The sequence below is a fragment of the Grampus griseus genome (assembly GCF_964374135.1).
Source record: "Grampus griseus genome assembly, chromosome: 1".
NCBI lineage: Eukaryota > Metazoa > Chordata > Mammalia > Artiodactyla > Delphinidae > Grampus > Grampus griseus.
Window position 1 is genome coordinate 50,747,067 of NC_139017.1, and position 20,360 is coordinate 50,767,426.

Genomic DNA, 20,360 nt, shown 5'->3' on the forward strand with positions numbered 1-20,360 from the left:
AGCAGGGCAAGGAATTCTCCAAGGCCTCTGCCCTTAGTGAATACTGAGCAATTATGGCACCAGCAGAGCTCAGCCTCTCCTCTGTCCAGTCATTGCTGATGCCTCAAGGCCAAAGCTGGAAAACCGTAGGCTCAGTTTCACTTTTCTGGGCTCCAGTCCTCTTCCAGATATCAGTCCAGTCATTCTTTAGTGCCTTGACCGTATAATGCTTTTAAGAAGTTTTTGTTTTTTCATCCAGCTTTTTAAATTGTCTTCAGCAAGAGGGTTTGTCCAGGTTACTTATTTTGACAATACCAGAAGCCAGAAATGTTCCATATGTCTTAAGTGTAGCTGTTTTACCTTTTCTTTTCAGATGCTTGCGTTCAGGGAGGAGATAAGTGGAGTTGAGGAAGAGAAAAGGCAGAGAAATACAAAGTTTTAAACATATTTGTCCTTATGAATGAAGAAGATAGTATATAGATAAATATATTGAATTTCCCTAATCCATGTGTTATCTAATTATTTTTTGTCTTTCTCTTTCAAACATTTTATAAGAACAAGTAACTGGCAAAACTGATGGATTCATGTTCACCAATCACTTACTGAAGGCATATATGAAATATTAGTGAAGTAGCCATTTACTAATGAGAAAATTCATGTAATGATTAATTTTTTGGAAGTCAGATGTATCTACAAGGAGGATTTTCAGATGTGTTCCTTTGAACTAAAACTAATTAAAAAGTAAGGAATTTAGAAGTTGTGTTTATTTAATAGTAACTAAAGTTTTATGCTCTTAGGGAATCCTAGAGGCACCAACGTTGGTCTTAAATAGATCACAAACATGCAAGTGATGCAAGGGACTGATTATATATGCTGCCCTATCCCTATCCCTCACGTTCCTTCCCCATTCCGAATTTCACCTTCACGTGTGGTCTCATGTTGGAATAAAATTGCAGAGGGCTAAAATGTTATCTGTAGGTAAACATGGAAGAACTATGGACATTTTTTTCACCTCTTGGGAATCACATACAAACTGCTAGTTTCTTTCATAGCAACCTTTTCCCCCTCTGCATCACTTAATACTCCCTAAGATCATTTTCCCACAAAATCTATGTAATCTCTTGGACATCCGTATCATATTTTTCTAATTCTTGTCCAGTTTTCTGAAACTACTCTTCATTTCTTAATTCTATGCATGAGTCAAACAAATGACCTAGTCATAGCTGCTAAGTAAAGTAAAATAATAGCTACCATTTACTGAATTCTTATGGTTTGACAAGCATTGTTGTGTTTATTTATGTTACAACTATGTCAAAGAATTGAAAAGCTGAACATTTTGTAGTGAAATTGAATGTAGTAAAGAATGGTATCACAAATCATACTTTCGTGTTACTATTAGGAGACACTTGGATTTAGTGAGCTACTGACGTGACCTGCCTTGAGATTGTTGGTGCTTTTGTTGGGTTATGTATGTTTGTGTCCGGGGGCTACAAAATAATACTTTGGAAAAAATAGCTGGTATCCTCTACAGCCCTTTGGAATGCTACGAGTTTCCCTTAGAATTTCTCTGAAAGTTCTTATTTACCTCAGAATTTAAAGCACCTTTGTTTGTAGATTTGTGGATCTAAAATATATACGATCATTCTAATGGGAAAAAAATTTTTTAAGTTCCAAATAAATGTCGTAAAAGTAGACTTTTATGGCACAAAACTGCTTTGAACTTCTATGATAGTAGTAGTTCATCACATTGACTAATTTTCAGATGGTTAATTTTCTCATAGCCACAATAGAGCACTTGATTTTAATGTGTTCTGTTTAATGATTTTCATATGAAAGACGATGAATTTTGACTCTTTGTGTTGTGAAGCTATAATATCAGACATCTTAGGTTTTTCAGGGACAAGGCTTGTATCTCGTTTTTCGTGTCTACTGATAACACCCAAATTTAGAACCGGGTGTTCTGGCTATGCAGAAAATACTGGTAGGAAAGCTGTCTAAATTTTTTTTTTTTTATGTGCCCCTTCTTATATTTTTTCTTTTAGGTTGTACCTACAACAGATCATATAGATACAGAGAAATTGAAAGCCAGGGAACAGATTAAGTTTTTTGAAGAAGTTCTCCTGTTTGAGGATGAACTTCATGATCATGGAGTTTCAAGCCTGAGTGTGAAAATTGTGAGTATTGTGGATGTGTTTAAAATTAACTTCTTCCATTTTTACCATTGGTCAGAAATACAAGACTAACTTGAAATCATACCATCTTAACGTGATGTCATGCAAAGTTTCACTTGGGTCTAGAATACATCTTGTTAATATCCATCATAAAATTCACGAAATCTTACATATTTTATATATTGTATTCTGTATATTTTGTATATTGTTAAGACTTTAGCAAATCATTTTTTTGTAGACCTGTCTGGCTACTTTGCTGTTTGTTTATTATTTAATTTAAATGAAAACTGTGACTCAATTTTCACATTTCTGAATTAAAAATGATAATTGAAAGGATCTGCAGACAGCACAGTGGGTGTCATTTTATTTTATTTATTTATTTTTTAAATTATTTTATTTTATTTTTTTATCTTTGGCTGCATTGGGTCTTTGTTGCTGAACGCAGGCTTTCTGTAGTTGCGTTGAGCAGGGGCTACTCTTCGTTGCGGTGCGTGGGCTTCTCATTGCGGTGGCTTCTCTTGTTGCGGAGAACGGGCTCTAGGCGTGCGGGCTTCAGTAGTTGTGGTGCACGGGCTTAGTTGCTCTGTGGCAGGTGGGATCTTGTTGGGCCAGGGCTCGAACCCGTGTCCCCTGCATTGGCAGATGCATTCCTAGCCACCAGGGAAGCCCCTGGATGTCATTTTAAAAAGTCACCCATGTGTCAGATTTTCAGTGCCCTGTTAAAATACACTTTAGTCTCCAGCATGGAAGTGGAAAACAGAAATGACAAGTGTTAATTCCTTCTTTTTTTTTTTTGTATTCTTTTCTACCAGTGGAGGACAGACTACTTCCATTAACAGTGTTATTGGTGGAAGATGCTAAAAAAGAATAATAAATAGACCCCCTATTTGTTTACTATTAGGTTATAATTGGGTTTCTAACACTTTCCAGAGAAACTTCAACTGAAACTTTTTATTAAATGCCTTATCCTTAAGATCCAGCTAAAATATCACCTCCTCTATAAGGCCTTCCACAGCTCCCCTAGGCAGAGTCAAATATCCCTTTACCATACTCCTATATGGTACTTTTTTTTTTTTTTTTTTTTTTTTGCGGTATGCGGGCCTCTCACTGTTATGGCCTCTCTCGTTGCGGAGCACAGGCTCCGGATGCGCAGGCTCAGCGGCCATGGCTCACGGGCCCAGCCGCTCCGCGGCATGTGGGATCTTCCCAGATCGGGGCACGAACCTGTGTCCCCTCATCGGCAGGCGGACTCTCGACCACTGCACCACCAGGGAAGCCCTTTTTACTTTTTTTTTAACCCCTCTATTATAGCACTTATCATAACGACTGCCAAAGACAAGGACCCCAGCATCAAACATTGTTCTTGGAGCACGATTATGGATACTGTGATTTAAATAATAATAAAGAATGAAAACAATAAGTCAAAAGCAGCAATAAGTGTGTTTTAAGCTGAGTTTTTCTGTAGAATCATAGGATTTTGGAATTGTAATGAATTTTTAGAGAATCATTTAGTCTAGCCTCTGTAGATGAGGCCCAAAATGTTAGTTTATCTAAGGTTGTGACACTAATTAGTGACAAAGTTTTCTTTGTACCATCTAACATATATCATTATTCTAGCATTAGATGATTGTTCCTTGTTCACTTATAGTTTTCCCCCAGTTTATCTCTTGTCATTTAGATTTGTTCATTCTCCAGCTCATCCAGTCATGTACCTTTCCACTTGTCTGCCTACCTACGGAATTGACTATGTTGAATGTTCATTATGAGTTTGCATATCTGGATGTGCATTTGTATCCGAGTGGGTAGATAGTCTACAGTGTATACAAGTGAGTAGGTATGTAGGGAGCACTTGTTTTTTGCAGCTGAAGGAGTTGGAGAGGGTATGGGCATAAATGTATTATGTGTGTATCAGAATAAATAGTAAGTCTCAAGCTGAAGCATAACATCATCTTAAAATGCTTTCTTCTTACCTAGTGTAACTCTTAAAAAGTATGTGATAGGGTTCCATTTTAAGAATGCCTGGAAGGATTTCATTAGAATAGTGAATTTCCTTTCTGGGTTGGTTTCTTTCTCAGAATGTAACAGATATTGCTGTAAATAAAATAAATGCGATAATTTCTGGCTTAGAGGCAATAGGGTATGGACAAATGAAGTTCTTTCCTATAGAAGCAAAGATTAGGCTGGTAAATATGGATGTAGGTGAGAAACCAGGAATGTGGTGCCTGGGAATCGAAGGGAGTGGAACTTCTCAAGGTTGGCGTGGAGGTCAGTATGCTGAAAAGAGATCTTAATAAGCTTAGAATGGGATGGGGTCTGCTAGACTAAAACATTTGTTTATTGGTTTTAGCAATTAGGATATTGTTCTTCACTGTGGCAAGATCAAGGTAAGTTACATACTTAGGGGGTAAATAAAAGATGTGGAGGTGGAGACAAAGTGTAGATAAAGACCAAACTTTCCTAAAGCTTACTGATATAGGAGGGGAAATAGATATAGCTAAGAGAGAACATGAGGTTGACAGAGGAACGTGTGTGTTTGTGTTTGAATATGGGGAAGACTTTAGCATGTTTAGGTACAGGAAGGACTCACTTGTAGACTTGTAGAGAAAGGGGTGGAAATGGCTGGAGTGAGGTTTCTGAGGATGAGTATGGGAGGAAGAGGAAGGCTTTGAGCCTTTGCTGTATGTGAGACTCATTGGAAAAACTCCAGTCTTCTCCTGTGTTTCTCCTTTACTCTCACACTACTATCCCACTCACAACACTTCTGACACCAGATGTGTGAGTTTTTTCCCAGCACCAAGCAATTCTGTGACACCAGTTGGATGTCCTACAATTTAATCCAGTTCTGACATTATCTACGTGGAAATAACGTCAGGTCCCACTCAGTCCCATGAGACTGCCCTCCCTCCAGATGCCAATAGCAGGTAGTAGGTCCCAGGTTACCCACAATCTCCGTTGGACTTGGCTACAAATTGGAGATTCCCATGACATTCTCCTTTTGGATTTGATTATTTGCTAGAACAGATCATAGAACTCAGGGAAACACTTATGTTTACCGGTTTATTAAAGAAAATATTAAAGCGGGGGTCCCCATCCGGGCTGCACGGCAGGAGGTGAGGGGCGGGTGAGTGAGAGAAGCTTCATCTGTATTTACAGCCACTCCCCATTGCTCACATTACCACCTGAGCTCCGCCTCCTGTCAGATCAGCGATGGCATTAGATTCTCATAGGAGCGCGAACCCTACTGTGAACTGCGCACGCAAGGGATCTAGGTTGCACGCTCCTTATGAGAATCTAATGCCTGATGATCTGAGGTGGAGTTGAGATGGTGATGCTAGCGCTGGGGAGTGACTGCAAATACAGATTATCATTAGCAGAGAGGTCTGACTGCCCAGAGACCATAATAAATCAATTGTTTGCAGGCTCATATCAAAACCCTATCAGTGAGTGGCAAGTGAGAACAAGCTCAGGGCTCCCACTGATTCTGCATTATGGTGAGTTGTATAATTATTTCATCATATATTACAATGTAATGATAATAGAAATAAAGTGCATTATAAATGTAATGCGCTTGAATCATCCCCAAACCATCCCCCCGCCCCCCGCACCGGTCCGTGGAAAAATTGTCTTCGACGAAACTGGTCCCTGGTGCCAGAAGGTTGGGGACGGCTGTGTTAAAGAATACGGATGAAGAGATACATAGGGTGAAGTCTGGGAAGGTCCTAAGCCTAGGAGCATCTGTCCCTGTGGAGTAGAGGTGCATTGTCCTTCCAGTATGTGGGTGTGTTCACCAGCCTGGAAGCTCTTTGAATCGCACGCCACTGGGATTTTATGGAGGCTTCTTCACATAGGCATGATCAATTAGTAATTCCATTTCTAGCCCCTCTCCCTTCTCTGGAGAGTGGAGGTGGGCCTGGAAATTCCGAGCTTATAATCATGGCTTGGCCTTTCTGGGTACCAGCTCCCATCCAGGAGCCCACCCAGAGTCACCTCATTGGAACAAAAGCTGCTTGCTTCTAGTGCTCTTATCGGTTAGGGATTTATAAGGGTTTCAGAAGTCCTATTTCAGAAACCAGGGGTAGAGACCAGTGTATGATTCTCTATTATCTCACAGATACCATGCTAGATAATTATCTATATTATCTGATTTAATCCTCCTGAAAATTCTATGCAGTGAATACTTATTCTTATTTTCAGAAATATTAAGTAACTTGCCCTACATCAGTCATACAATGGATACGTTTGTCTCTCTGTCTTTGTTCATAATCTTTTAGGATCTAGATCATCAGTAGAAGGACTAGCCTTAAGAGAGAGAGATGCTTCTTCCATAGTGATAGGAGGAAGGGAGAACAGGATGCAGTTAAGTCAGCCTCTATGCCAGTGATTCCTAAACCTGGAGTTTTATCAGAATTCCTAGGCACATTAGAGATTTAGTTGTTTTTTTAACACTATAGGACAAAGAATAGATACATTGCTTTTATTTGGTGTTTTAACCTTGGCCGGAGGACGGCTAAAAAGTTATTAGAACTGCAAAGTAGTTGATTATGAATGTTTGTTTTTCCAGTTTCCATAATAACTATAAAACACTCTGAAAAATGCTGTTGAAATGTGGAAGATGCTTAAATAAACAAAATAACGTACTTTAGATTCTTGATATTGTTGGATTGAGCCTTTTAGATTCTCTTAATTTATTTAACTGTTTCAGGTTTTAAAGTGTGTTTTCCACCTTCAAATTTCAACCCAGACAACTTTTATTAAAAAAATAATCATAATTTCTTTGTGGTACAGTTCCCTAGTGAGAAAGAGTGGATTTAGAGCTCTGTGCACCATGAGGCCTGGGATATTTTGGATTTGCTTCATTGAGTTTATTATGAGTTTTGATAACTTTGTGTGAGTGGCATTACCTATATCTAATTAGGAGATATTTGTTTCAGAAATTAATTTTCTTTTGTATTTCTAAATTAGCTTCTCTCAGCAATGTTTGTTTTTAGATTAGGATTTTGTGTCTTAACCTACTTTCTTGTTAGGGCTTACAGCTTGTAGGGCTGTGCTCTAACAGAGACTTAAAGAGAAGCTCTTTTTGTGCTAATGTTCGTTTTTAACTTTCAAAGAAAATTAATTTCCTATCTACCAAATACTGGCAGCACTGTGATGTTCTGTAATGGTTTTAACAGCTAGTGGTTAATTCCATGCTGAGTAGAGTCAAGAGTGAACATTGTCTGCCTTCTCCCATGTTTTATTTAGAGTCCAAGTATACTGGGCAGTGACATATCTTTCATCTCTGTGTACAGAGAATTCTACAATGCTTGTACAGAGGTAGCTTTTATTGGACGCGTAGTCCCATAGAATTGTCATATTTTACAGACACAGGGCCCAAGAGATTGTTTCTTTACATCCCTTATCTTTGTAGGTGAAAGAGAAGACTTTGGGTGGTTCAGAAACTTGCTCTAAGTTGGTTGTTCTCAACCTTATCGGACCCATTGCTCCATTTTTTTTTTTTAACCAAATACTTTAAGCACCCTCTACCTTTTACTAACCTGAAAGAAATTCATAGATAACATAAGCCACCTTCTTTCTAATAAATCAACATAATGTTCTAATTATAAGATAAAAGGGAAATTTAAAAATTGATTTAGAGTAAAATGATAGGAATTTCAATATGTAAATGCATAGTATGACTGTATAAGTAGTCAGATACTTATATTTGCATACTAAATCACTGTGAATGTGACAGCTACAAGTGTAGGCTGACAGATATGCCAGGTATCAGTCAGTGACTCAGATAACACAATCGGGACTGTCATCAGTGATGTAATTTTTCAAAGTGGTGAACAACTCTTAGTGAAGTGTCAAATAAAACAAAGTATAATCTTCCCTTGATTTACAAGGTAATTGCCTTCCTGGAAATTGAGTGAATTTTATATTTATATGTAAAATGGAATTAGGTTCAAACGTCAGATAATTATAAATCAGGTTTTTTTTCACCCACATAAATGCCAGGTGAGATATTTGACGGTTTTGTGGGATGCAGAATTGGACTTTGTTGTAAAGGATCATCCTGGGTACTACAGAACATCTGATGTCTCTGGTCTTTAACTGCTAATTGCTAGTATTGGCTGCTCATCTTTGTGACAACGAAAAACACCCTCAAATTTCCAAACGTCTCCTTGGAGAGAACTACTGCCTTAAAATATACAGCTGAATTGTAGAATTGGGACTAGAACTTGGTCCCTTATTCTTAGTCTCCCCATTGTGCCATGCTGAAACGATACTTCAACTTGCTTCACGTGTTATGTCCAGTATGACTGTTAATAATTGATTTTGAAATCTGAAGAAATGTTGCAAATAAGTCTTTCCAATAATTACAAACAGCACTCTGTCAGTGCTAATGATGTGCTTCTCAATTTGTTGTGATACTAAGTTATCATAAGTCAGGTTCTTCCTCTAGCTCTTCATTACCGTAAGTCTTGCTTTTAAGTCTGTTGTTGTTAACCTGCAGAATACAGTTTGACTCAGAGCCTTTTCTCCATCAAAGAGCTTCTAGCCTCTATTTCATTCAGCCAATAGTTAATGAGCACCTGCTGTGTGCTAGCAACTTTTTTAGGCAATAGGGACACAATGATGAACAAAGCAGGTATTCCCACTGTTGTGGAGCCTACAGCCAAGTGGAGGAGAGAGGCCTTAAGCAAGTAAACACATAAATGAATACGGTTACAGGTATGTTCATTCATTTGTGATGGAGAACTATGAGAGAGAATAACAAGAAATCTCTGTGATTATGAAACAGTAGGAAAGGCCTCCTCGTAGAAGTGACATTTATTCTGAGATCTGAAGGACAAGTAAGCGTTAGCCAGGAGAACAGCTCCAAGTCAGGGAACAGGGTATTGAAAGGTCCTAGGGCAGGAGAGGTTGGCCTGTGGCTGGTGACTCTCCGGGCAGTAAAGCTACTTTGGTTACTGGGTTATCCTTGTTATTTCTTCTTTCTTCATTAACATTGCCCTGTGCTTATCTGGAATTACAAGCAGTTCCCTGAATGTATCTTACTATTTCATGCCCCAGTACTTTTTTTCTTTTTTTGGTACGTACTATTTCCTCTTTCTAGAATTCTTCTTCCCACCCCAGCTTTTCTTTTCATGGTCAGCTCAAAGATTGCCTTCTCTGATTTTCTTCAGCAGGCTTAGCTACTTATTTCTTTGAGTGCTTATTGAACCTTGTGTGTACCTCTGTTATAGCAGCTACCACATCATTTTGTCTGTCTGACTGTTTCCCTCTTTGATAAACTTCTTGAGAATTGAGATTGTATTTCATTTGTATAGATCCAAGACCTACTATAATAAGAACTTGACACTTAGTAGACAATAGTATTTATTTAGTAAATGGTCAAATGTATTCTTTTTTTTTTTTACTAATCCTTCATTATAAAACTTCAAATATGTTCAAAAGTAGACACAATTCTCTTTTATTTAAAAAAAATTTATTGAAGTATAGTTGATGTACAATATTATATAAGTTACAGGTATACAATATAGTGATTCACAATTTTTAAAGGTTATACTCCATTTATAGTTATTATAAAATATTGGCTATATTCCCCGTGTTGTACAGTATATCCTTGTAGCTTACTTTATACCTAATAGTTTGTACCTCTTAATACTCTACCCCTGTGTTCCCCCCACCATCCCTTCTCCCCACTGATAACCACTGGTTTGTTCTCTACATCTGTGAGTCAGCTTCCTTTTTGTTACATTCACTAGTTTGTTGTATTTTTTAAATTCCACATGTAAGTGATATCATATGGCAGTTGTCTTTTTCTGTCTGATTTATTTCACCATACCATAATGGTATGGAGTGCATACCATAATGCACTCCAAGTCCATCCTTGTTGCTGCAAATGGCAAAATTTCATTCTTTTTTATGGCTGAGTAGTACTCCATTGTATATATATTACCATATCTTCTTTATGCAGTCATCTGTTGATGGAAACTTTGGTTGCTTCCATATCTAAGCAATTGTAAACAATGCTGCTATGAACATTGGAGCGCATGTATTTTTTCTTTTTCTTTTTTTATAAAGTTTTTTTGGTGTGGACTATATTTAAAGTCTTTATTGACTTTATTACAATATTGCTTCTGTTTTGTGTTTTGTTTTTTTGGTCGCGAGGCATGTGGGATCTTAGCTCCCCGACCAGGGATCAAACCTGCACCCCCTGCATCGGAAGGCGAAGTCTTAACCACTGGACCACCAGGGAATTCCCTGGAGTGCATGTATTTTTTCAAATTAGTGTTTTTGGGTTTTTTTGGGTATAAACCCAGGAGTGGAATTGCTGGGTCATATGGTAGTTCTATTTTTAGTTTTTTGAGAAACCTCCATACAGTTTTCCACAGTGGCTACACCAATTTACATTCCCAGCAACAGTGTACGAGGGCTCCCTTTTCTCCTCATTCTTGGCAACATTTGTTATTTGTGTTCTTTTTGATGATAGTCATTCTGACAGGTGTGAGGTGGTATCTCACTGTGGTTTTGATTTGCATTTCCCTGATGATTAGACAGAATTCAGTAATGAATTAATATGTACTTGTCACACACCAATTTATGTCAGTCTTTAAAAAAATTTAATTTTTTTATTGATGTAACAATGATTTATAACATTATATAAGCTTTATGTGGACAACATTGTATTTCTACTTCTGCATACTTTACAACATGCTTATCACCAAAAATTTATTTTTCATTCGTCACCATACAGTTGATTCCCCTTTACCCATTTTGCCCTCCCCCCAACCCCTTCCCCTCTGGTAACCACTACTCTGTTATCTGTATCTATGTGTTTGTTTTTGTTTGTTTGGTTTATTCACTTACTTTGTTTTTGTTTGTTTATTTTTTATATTACACATATGAGTGAAATCATGCTGTATTTGTCTTTCTCCATCTGACTTATTTTATGTAGCATAATACCCTCAGTGTGCATCATGTTATTGCAGATGGCAAGCTTTCATCTATTTTTATGGCTGAGTAGTATTCCATTCTATATATATACCACATCTTCTTTATCCATTCATCTGTTAATGGGCATTTAAGTTGTTTCCATATCTTGGCTATTGTAAATAATGCTACAGTGAACACGAGGGTGCAGATATCTTTTCAGAGTAGTGTTTTCATATTCTTTAGATGATACCCAGACGTGGGATAGCTGGTTAATATGGTAGTTCTATTCTTAATTTTTTGAGGAATCTCCATACTGTCTTGCATAGTTACTGCACCAATTTAAATTCCCATCAATAGTGTACGACTCTTCCCTTTTCTCCATATCCTTGCCAACAGTTATTTCTTATCTTTTTTATAATACCTATTCTGACAGGTGTGAGGTGATTTCTCATTGTACTGTGGTTTTGATTTGCTTTTCTGTAATAATTAGTGATGTTGAACATCTTTTTATGTGCCTATTGGCCATCTGTATGTCTTCTTGGAAAAATGTCTGTTCATCTCCTCTGCCCATCTTTTAACTGGATTGTCTGGTTTTTTGGTTGTTGAGTTTTACGAGGTCTTTATATATTTTGAATATTATACCCTTTATCAGATATATTATTTACAAATATCTTCTTCCATTCGATGTCTTTGTTTTATTGATAGTTTCCTTTGCTGTACAGAAGCTTTTTAGTTTGATGTAATCCCATTTGTTTATTTTTACTTTTGTTTCCCTTGCCTGAGGAGACATATCTAGAAAGATATTACTAAGACCAATGTCAAAGAGCATACTGCGTATGTTTTCTTCTAGGAATTTAATGGTTTCAGGTTTTACATTCAAGTCTTTAATCCATTTTGAGTTAATTTTTGTGATGGTGTGAGATAGTACTGTAGTTTCTTTTCTTTTCTTTTTTTTTTTTTGTATGTGACTGTCCAGTTTTCCCAGAACCATTTATTGGCAAGACTGTCCTTTCTCCATTGTTTATTTTTTGCTCCTTAGTCATATATTGTCCATATATGTGTAGGTTTATTTTTGGGCTCTCAGTTCTGTTCCATTGATTCATATATGTGTAAGTTTATTTCTGGGCTCTCAGTTCTGTTCCATTGATTCATATATCTGTTTTTCTGCCAATACCATGCTGTTTTGATTATTATAGCTTTGAAATATAGTTTGAAAAGAGGGAGCATGATACCTCCAGCTTTGTTCTTTTTTCTCAGGATTGCTTTGGCTATTCAGGGTCTTTTGTGGATCCATATAAATTTTAGAATTTTTTGTTCTATTTCTATGAAAAATGTCCTTGGGCTTTTGATAGGGCTTGCATTGAATCTGTAGATTGCTTTATGTAATAAGGACTTTTTTTTTTTTGTGGTACGCGGGCCTCTCACTGTTGTGGCCTCTCCCATTGTGGAGCACAGGCTCCGGACGCACAGGCTCAGCGGCCATGGCTCACGGGCCTAGCTGCTCTGCGGCATGTGGGATCTTCCCGGACTGGGGCATGAACCCGTGTCCCCTGCATCGGCAGGCGGACTCTCAACCACTGAGCCACCAGGGAAGCCCTGTAATAAGGAAATTTTGACAAGTTGTATTTTATTCTTTTTGTTGTGATTGTAAATGGGATTGTTTTCTTAATTTCTCTGCCAGCTCATTATTAGCACATAGAAATGCAACAGATTTTTGTATATTGAACACAGCAACTTTGCTGTGTTCATTTATTATTTCTAATAGTTTTTTTGTGTGTGTGTGTGTATGTAGTCTTTAGAGTTTTCTGTATATAAAATCATGTCAACTGCAGATAGTGACAGTTTTACTTTTTGTCTTTCCAATTTGGATGCCTTTTATTTATTTTTCTTGCCTAATTGCTCTGGCTAGGACTTCCAGTACTATGTTGAATAAGAATGGTGAGAGTGGGTATCCTTGTTTTTTCCTGATCTTAGAGGGATAGCTTTCAATTTTTCACCATTGAGTATGATGTTAACTGTGGGTTCGTCATATATGGCTTTTCTTATGTTGAGGTACGTCCCTTTGCTATCCACTTTTTTGAGAGTTTTTTTTTTTTTTAACCATAAATGGGTGTTGAATCTTGTCAAATACTTTTTCTGCATCTATTGAGATGATCATATGGTTTTTTCCTTCATTCTGTTAATATGGTGTATCACATTGATTGATTTGCATATATTGAACCATCCTTGCATCCCTGGAATAAATCCCACTTGATCATGGTGTATGATCCTTTTGCTGTATTGTTGATTTCATTTTGCTAATATTTTGATGAGGATTTTTTCATTTATGTTTATCAGAGTTATTGGCCTGTAATTTTCTTTCTTTGTAGTGTCTTTGTCTGGTTTTGGTATCAGCATGATGTTGACCTTGAAAAATGAGTTAGGAAGTGTTCCCTTCTTTTCAGTTTTTTGGAATAGTTTGAGAAGGATAGATATTAAATCTTCTTTGAATTTTTTTTTTTTTTTTTTTTTTTTGCGGTACGCAGGCCTCTCACTGTTGTGGCCTCTCCTGTTGCGGAGCACAGGCTCCGGACGCGCAGGCTCAGCAGCCGTGGCTCATGGGCCTAGCCGCTCCGTGGCATGTGGGATCTTCCTGGACCAGGGCACGAACCCGTGTCCCCTGCATTGGCAGGTGGACTCTCAACCACTGCGCCCCAGGGAAGCCCCTTCTTTGAATATTTGATAGAATTTAGCTGTGAAGTTGTCTCGTCCTGGACATTTTGTTTTTTGGGAGCTTTTTGATTACTGTTTCCATCTCTGTACTAGTGACTGGTCTATTCACATTTTCTATTTCTTCACGATTCAGTCTTGGAAGTTTGTATGATTCTAAAAATTTGTCTATTTCTTTTAGGTGTCCTATTTGTTAGTGTATAGCTGTTCATAATATTCTGTTATAATCCTTTGTATTTTTGTGGTGTCCATTGTTATTTCTCCTCTTTCGTTCCTGATTTGATTCATCAGGGCCTTCTCTTTCTTTTTCTTAGTGAGTCTAGCTAACGGTTTGTCAATTTTGTTTGTCTTTTCAAAGAACCAGCTCCTAGTTTCATTGATCTTTTCTATTATCTTTTTAGTTTTTATTTCATTTATTTCTGCTCTGCTCTTTATTACTTCCTTCCGTCTACAGCCATACCACCCTGAATGTGCCCAATCTTGTCTCTATTACTTCCTTCCTTCTACTAACTCTGGGCTTTATTTGTTTTTCTTTTTCTAGCTCCTTTAGGTGTAAGGTTAGATTGCTGAGATTTTTCTTTTTTCTTGAGGTAGGTCTGTATTGCTATAAATTTCCCTCTTAGTACTACTTTTGCTGTATCCTGTAGATCTTGGTATGTTGTATTTTCATTTTTATTTGTCTTCAGGTAATTTTTGATTTCTCCTTTGATTTCTTCATTGATCTAATAGTAATATTTCAGTAGTATGTTGTTCAGTCTATACATATTTGTGATTTTTCCAGTTTTATTCTTATAGTTGATTTGTAGTTTCATTCTGTTGTGGTTGGAAAAGATGCTTGATTTGTCTTCTTAAATTTATTGAGACTTGTTTTGTGTCCCAACGTATGTTCTATCCTTGAGAAAATTCCATGTGTACTTGAGAAGAATGTGTATTCTGCTGCATTTGGATGGAGTGTTCTGTACAATTCTATCAAATCCATCTACTCTAATGTTTTATTTAAGGCCGCTAATAGTAGGGGTGTTAAAGTCCCCTGCTATTATTAGTGTTGCTGCCAATTTCTCCCTTTAGGTCTGTTAATTGTTTCATATATTTTGGTACTTATCTGTTAGGTACATACATGTTAATCACCGTTATATCTTCTTGATGAATTGTCCACTTTATGGTTAGATACTGTCCATTTTTGTCTCCTGTTGACCTTTTTGGCTTGAAGTCTATTTTGTCTGATATGAGCATGGATACCTCTGCTTTCTTTTGGCTCTGTTTGCATCGACTATCTTCCATTCCTTTACTTTTAGCCTGTATATCTCTTTAGAGCTAAGTGGTGTCTCCTGGAGGCAGCATATAGTTGGGTCTTGTTTTTTAACCCATCTAGCCACTCTCTGTCATTCAATTGGTGAATTCAATCCATTTACATTTAGTGTGATTATTGATAGATGAGGATTTAGTCCTGCCACTTTATCTTTTGTGTTCTGGTTGCTCTATATTTCTATTGTTTTCCCCTGTGTTTCTGTTTGCCATTTTGTGTTGGTGATTCTCTATTAAACCTTTCTCAAATTCCTCTTCTTTCTGTTCTGTATCTCTGCTCTATGTTTATGTTTTGTGGTTACCCTGAGGTTTTTATTAAACCTCTCCTAGAGAAAATAGTCCTTTTCCTGCCGATAGCATCTCACCTTCTTTTACCTGTATAAATTCTGTCCTTTTCCTCTTCCCTTTTTATGTTTTTGTTGTCTCAAATTATCCTTTTTCATGTTGTGAGTTTGTTACCAAACTGAGATAGCGATAGTTATTTTTCTGCTTTCTTTACAACCTATTCTGATAAACAGTTGCAATTCTCTGGTTCTGTCTATTTATCACCTTGCTCAAAGTTTTGTGTATTTTTGCTGTTTTGTTTCTAGTAAAAGAGCTCCTTTTAACATCTCTTATAAGGCAGGTTCATCTAGTGTTGATGAACTTCCTCATCATTTGTTTGTCTGGGAAAGTATTTCTCCTTTATATCTGAATGACAACTTTGCTGGATAGAGTATTCTTGGGTGACAATTTTTGTCTTTCAATATTTTGAGAATGTCATTCCACTCCCTATTGGCATGTAGGGTTTCTGCTGAGAGATCTGCTGATAGCCTAATGGGAGATCCTTTGTAGTTACTATCCTTTTTTCCATGGCTGTCTTTAAAATTCTGTCTTTGTCATTGACTTTCAACAGTTTTAATATTATGTCTTGGAGAAGGTCTTTTGCATTGAGGTGGTTAGGTGTTCTCTGAGCTTCATGGACTTGTATGTCCAGTTACTTCTCCAGGTTTGGGAAGTTCTCTGCTGTTCTTTCTTTAAATAATCTCTCTGCTCCCTTCTCCGTCTCTTCTTCTTTTAAGATACCCATTATCCAGTTCCTAAAAGAATCACAGAGCTCTTGTAGAATTTTCTCATTTTTAAAATATCTTATTTCTCTTTCCTTTTCTACTTGTATCATCTCTAGATTTCTACCATTGAGCTCACTAATACGCTCTTCCATATGCTGTGCTCTATTTCCAGTGTCTTCTAATGCATTCTTCATGTTGTTTATTGAGTTCTTCAGCTCCAGAACTTCTGTTTGGTCTTTTAGAGTTTCAGTCTTCTTGGTAAAGTATTCCTTCTGCTCATTAATTTTATTTCTGAGCTCATTAAACTGCCTGTCTGAGTTTTCTTGTATCTCGTTCAGTTTCTTCATGATAGCTACTTTGAATTCTCTATCAGTTAGATTGAAATATTCTGTGACTTTTAAGTTTGGTTTCTGGAGATTTGTCATTTTCTTTTTGTCGTATAGTATTACTGTGGTTCTTCATGGTGCTTAATGAAATGTTCCTCTGCTTGTGCATTTGAAGTTAAATGACAGGTTAGAAGTGAGAGTGCTTTCTTTTGTTTTTTGGTAGGTGGTGCTGTAACACAAGCTTTTGGTTTCTCTTATCTGTGCTACCTCTGGTTATTTTTGAGAATTGGCACTTTCCAGCCCCCACTGTCTTTGTAAGAGGTGTGGCTCCATGCCTTCTTTGTCACTTCTTGTGCCTCTGGGGTAGTTGCTGCTTTGCTTCTGCCGGAGCTGCTATGTCATGAGGATGGTAGGCTCTTCCCTTGTGTCTGGGATCCCCTGAGACACAGGCTCTGCGGGAAGAGGAGGATAATTGGAGGGGAGCAGGGTTGTGCAGGCTCCTCCACCATGTTGAGTGTCATAAGGGTTCTGCTACTGTGGATGGGGGGCCAGGGCTGTGGGAGGGACAGGGTCCCAGGCCCCACTGCCACTGCTTCCCAGTTACCTGTGGCCACGGGCACTCCCACAGTTGGGAGACCAAAGTCATGTGTGCTGGTTCTCCTGCTGCTACTGGGTTTTCTGAAGCTGTGGGCTCATCCGTCTTGGTCATAGGGCTGGGATTGCAGGCACCGACTTCACTGTTCCCTTGGTTCCGCCTCCTCCATGTGTTCCAGTCCACCCACCTTTAGATATACAGATGTGTGGAATTCTCCAGTGTCCTGTTGAGTTGGGCAGAGGTATACTTTTGTTGAGTTGTGGATGTTTTGCAGGCTGTAGATTGAAGGGGAGAAACAGGGGTAGCCGTGTTTCTGACAGCACTCCCATGAGGGATATTCTTTGGAAAGACCTGAAGACCCCACACCTCATCCATCCCCTCCCTCCCTGCCACCAGGACCCACTCTCCACTAACTCTGACTTTCTTCAGTGGTAATACTTGGAAAATAGAAATACATGGATGTGACACAGATCAAAGATGTTAAGAACGTGTTATAATGATCTCATAAACCAGACTTTGGCAGTATGAAATAGTACTTAATTGGTTGCACTGAATTAGAGCATACCATTAAAGCCCTCTTGTCTTTATGTAAAGTTAATAAAAGATGAGTAGCAGCAAAGAACTAGGTTGTTCTTTCATTTTGATGTTACTGGTATTGACATTTACTATAAGTACAATTATTTTTTTCACATTATTTAGGTGAGTTTTAAATCTTTTTAATCTCATTATCTTTTGACCTAGAAAAAATATTTTTCTATTGTAGGAAACTGAAACCAGTATGTTACGTAGTATAAACAAAGTTTTGAGCCTTGGTTGGCGCTAGGGCAAAGAACCTCTAGTTCAGAGAGTTTTATATAGGGCTAATTCAGCCTTCCTCCGATGTCTTAAAAATGTTTTTTTTTTCAGCAAAGTAATAAAATATTTAATTTTCATAAAACACTTTTTACGTTTTTCTTTTCCAGAGAGTGATGCCTTCTAGCTTTTTCTTGCTGTTGCGGTTTTTCTTGAGAATTGATGGGGTGCTTATTAGGATGAATGACACGAGACTTTACCATGAGGTATCTATTCTCATTTAATGAAAGTACTAATTGACGTTGAGCTTGTTCATGTTGTTACGTTGTCAGTCTGACAGTTTGAAATTCAGTAGTGCTTTATATTATATGGCTATTTGTCTAACCTTTAAGATTGGGTGTGTCATATTCACTGTTGACTGCACAGTTATCGAAACATTAAATCTTCTTTTCCAAAAGTTCTACGAGTTGAACATGTTTTCCAAAAGACACTCCCTGGTAAAGGGGAGTCTGATGCTTTTTAAAAACCTCTTAAACTTAATCTCTTTAAGAAAACTGTCCCTTAACTCTTACATTTTTGTAGTATGTGTTGTTTATGTAATGTCCTGATATTAGAAATACCAATCTCATGGCCTCCAGAAATTTGTATTATACAATTATTTTGATAGTTGTTTTAATATTTGAAAGCTCTGTGCTCCATTTCAAGGAACTGTTAACATATGAAGTTTTTAAAAAAATAAGTGAAGAAACTAGGGGGGAGGCTTAAATTGAGTCATGAAAATTCTTCTTGTAGCTTTATAGCAGCCTATCCTTTTTGAATGAATTTTTAACGTCATATTTGTGATCACATAGAATGACGAATGAAAGAAGAAACCAGCAGTATCAGTCAGGGTAATCGTAGTAATAGTTAACTCTCCTAACAACCCTATGAAATAGATGCTATTATTATCTCTGTTTTACAGCTGAGGCAACTAAGGCAAAGAGAGATTAAGGAACTTGCCCAAGTTATACAGTTAATAGGTGGCAGAACTGGAATTTAAGCCCAGTAGGATGTGATTGGATTGGTATTTTCCTAAATCCTGCACTTTCTTTTTCTTTTGAAATAACATGGTCACTGTGATGGATCTTTTTCTTTTTAAAAGTAATAGTAAAGTACTAAAAATAAGCTATACTTTACTCCCTCAGAAAAAATGAAATCTAAATTTTTAGAAATGCTTATACTTTAACTCAACGATATTGATTTTTTTTTCAGAATTTATCCTCAAAAGATTCTTACATACAGTAACCCACAAATATTAATCAGGCAGCTGTATAGAGTTGTATATATAAAATATTCATGGCAATGCTATTGTTTATAATAGCTAAAAGGAAAGAAGGAAGGCGCTATAATGCCCATTGAATGAGCATTGGTTAAATGGCCATTTATATCCTGTTGGCCTACAACAAATAGACTGCCAGATATTTCTCCAGCAGAGTTGGAATTATTCGGGATCAGCAGAAAATTGCAATTCAGGTCTGTAACCATGGTGAGCCATGTGCAAGTCCCCACACGGCAAGGGAAGGAGAATGCTTTTATAGAGAGGAAAAGGAAAATGGGAGTGCTACAGTAAACAGAGAATCCATGACTTTCCATTGGTTGAGTCCTTGCCAGGAAATAAGAGGAGTCTTTCTTTTTTCTGTTGGGCTCTGCTATGATTGCTGGGTATGAGAGCTCCCCATTCTAGTCTCCCAAATCTATTTAATTGAGGTTTCTGTTTATTAATTTTTTACAGTCCATATAGTAGAAAAATATGCAACCATTAAAATTAATGGCAGAAAGTTGTTTAACTGATTTGGAAAGATGCGCATATTAATGTTGACTTTTAAGATGCAAGTATGAATCTATATGAGATTTTATGTAGAGATTTCTAAATGTTAAGGATAGTGTTATCTGTGGAGATTGTGATTGCTGATGATTTATACTCTATACGTTTATAGTATTTGATTTTTTTTTAACAATGAGCATTAATCTGTTTTGTTGATATAAAAGATTGAAACTTTAAGGGAGCATAATCTTGTGATTTTTCTTTTATTAAATAATGTTTTACCAAAAAAACAAATTGTAATAAATTGCTTTCTAAAACCTCATTTTAAAAAGTCTTAAATGGGAAAACTGAAGTACCAAAAAAGTGGCTGTAAATAAACAATTTGATAAGAATTTATTAGGAATGGGAAAGAATAAAACTTGTTTAAACTTTTTTGGGGAGGAACATAAAAGTAGCCACAGTTATGTAGGTAGATGGTAATATAGCTTAAGGAAAAGATGTAGTTCCAAACTTGAAGTAATATTAAAATCTCTTGCATATCTCATTTACAAACATACACATTTTCTTTCAAAGTAAAACCTTTGCTTGTGTTTTTCTTACATGATAATTATTAAATCTGTTTACATATGCGTATCAGATATTAATGTGATTTACAGAGATTGGAATTCAGAATTCAGAATTCTTGAATTAGTTATCTCACTGTAGAAT

The 20,360-nt window shown here is 37.0% G+C and overlaps 1 protein-coding gene across 1 annotated transcript in view; it reads left to right on the top strand.

Moving 5' to 3' along the window:
• TIPRL (TOR signaling pathway regulator) overlaps positions 1–20,360 on the top strand; it is a 36,123-nt gene that overhangs the window by 12,364 nt on the left and 3,399 nt on the right. Inside the window, exons 4-5 of the mRNA XM_082658638.1 lie at positions 2,022–2,153; positions 18,019–18,114. Of these exons, the coding sequence (XP_082514764.1) occupies positions 2,022–2,153; positions 18,019–18,114 (228 nt within the window). The remainder of the gene's footprint in view (positions 1–2,021; positions 2,154–18,018; positions 18,115–20,360) is intronic.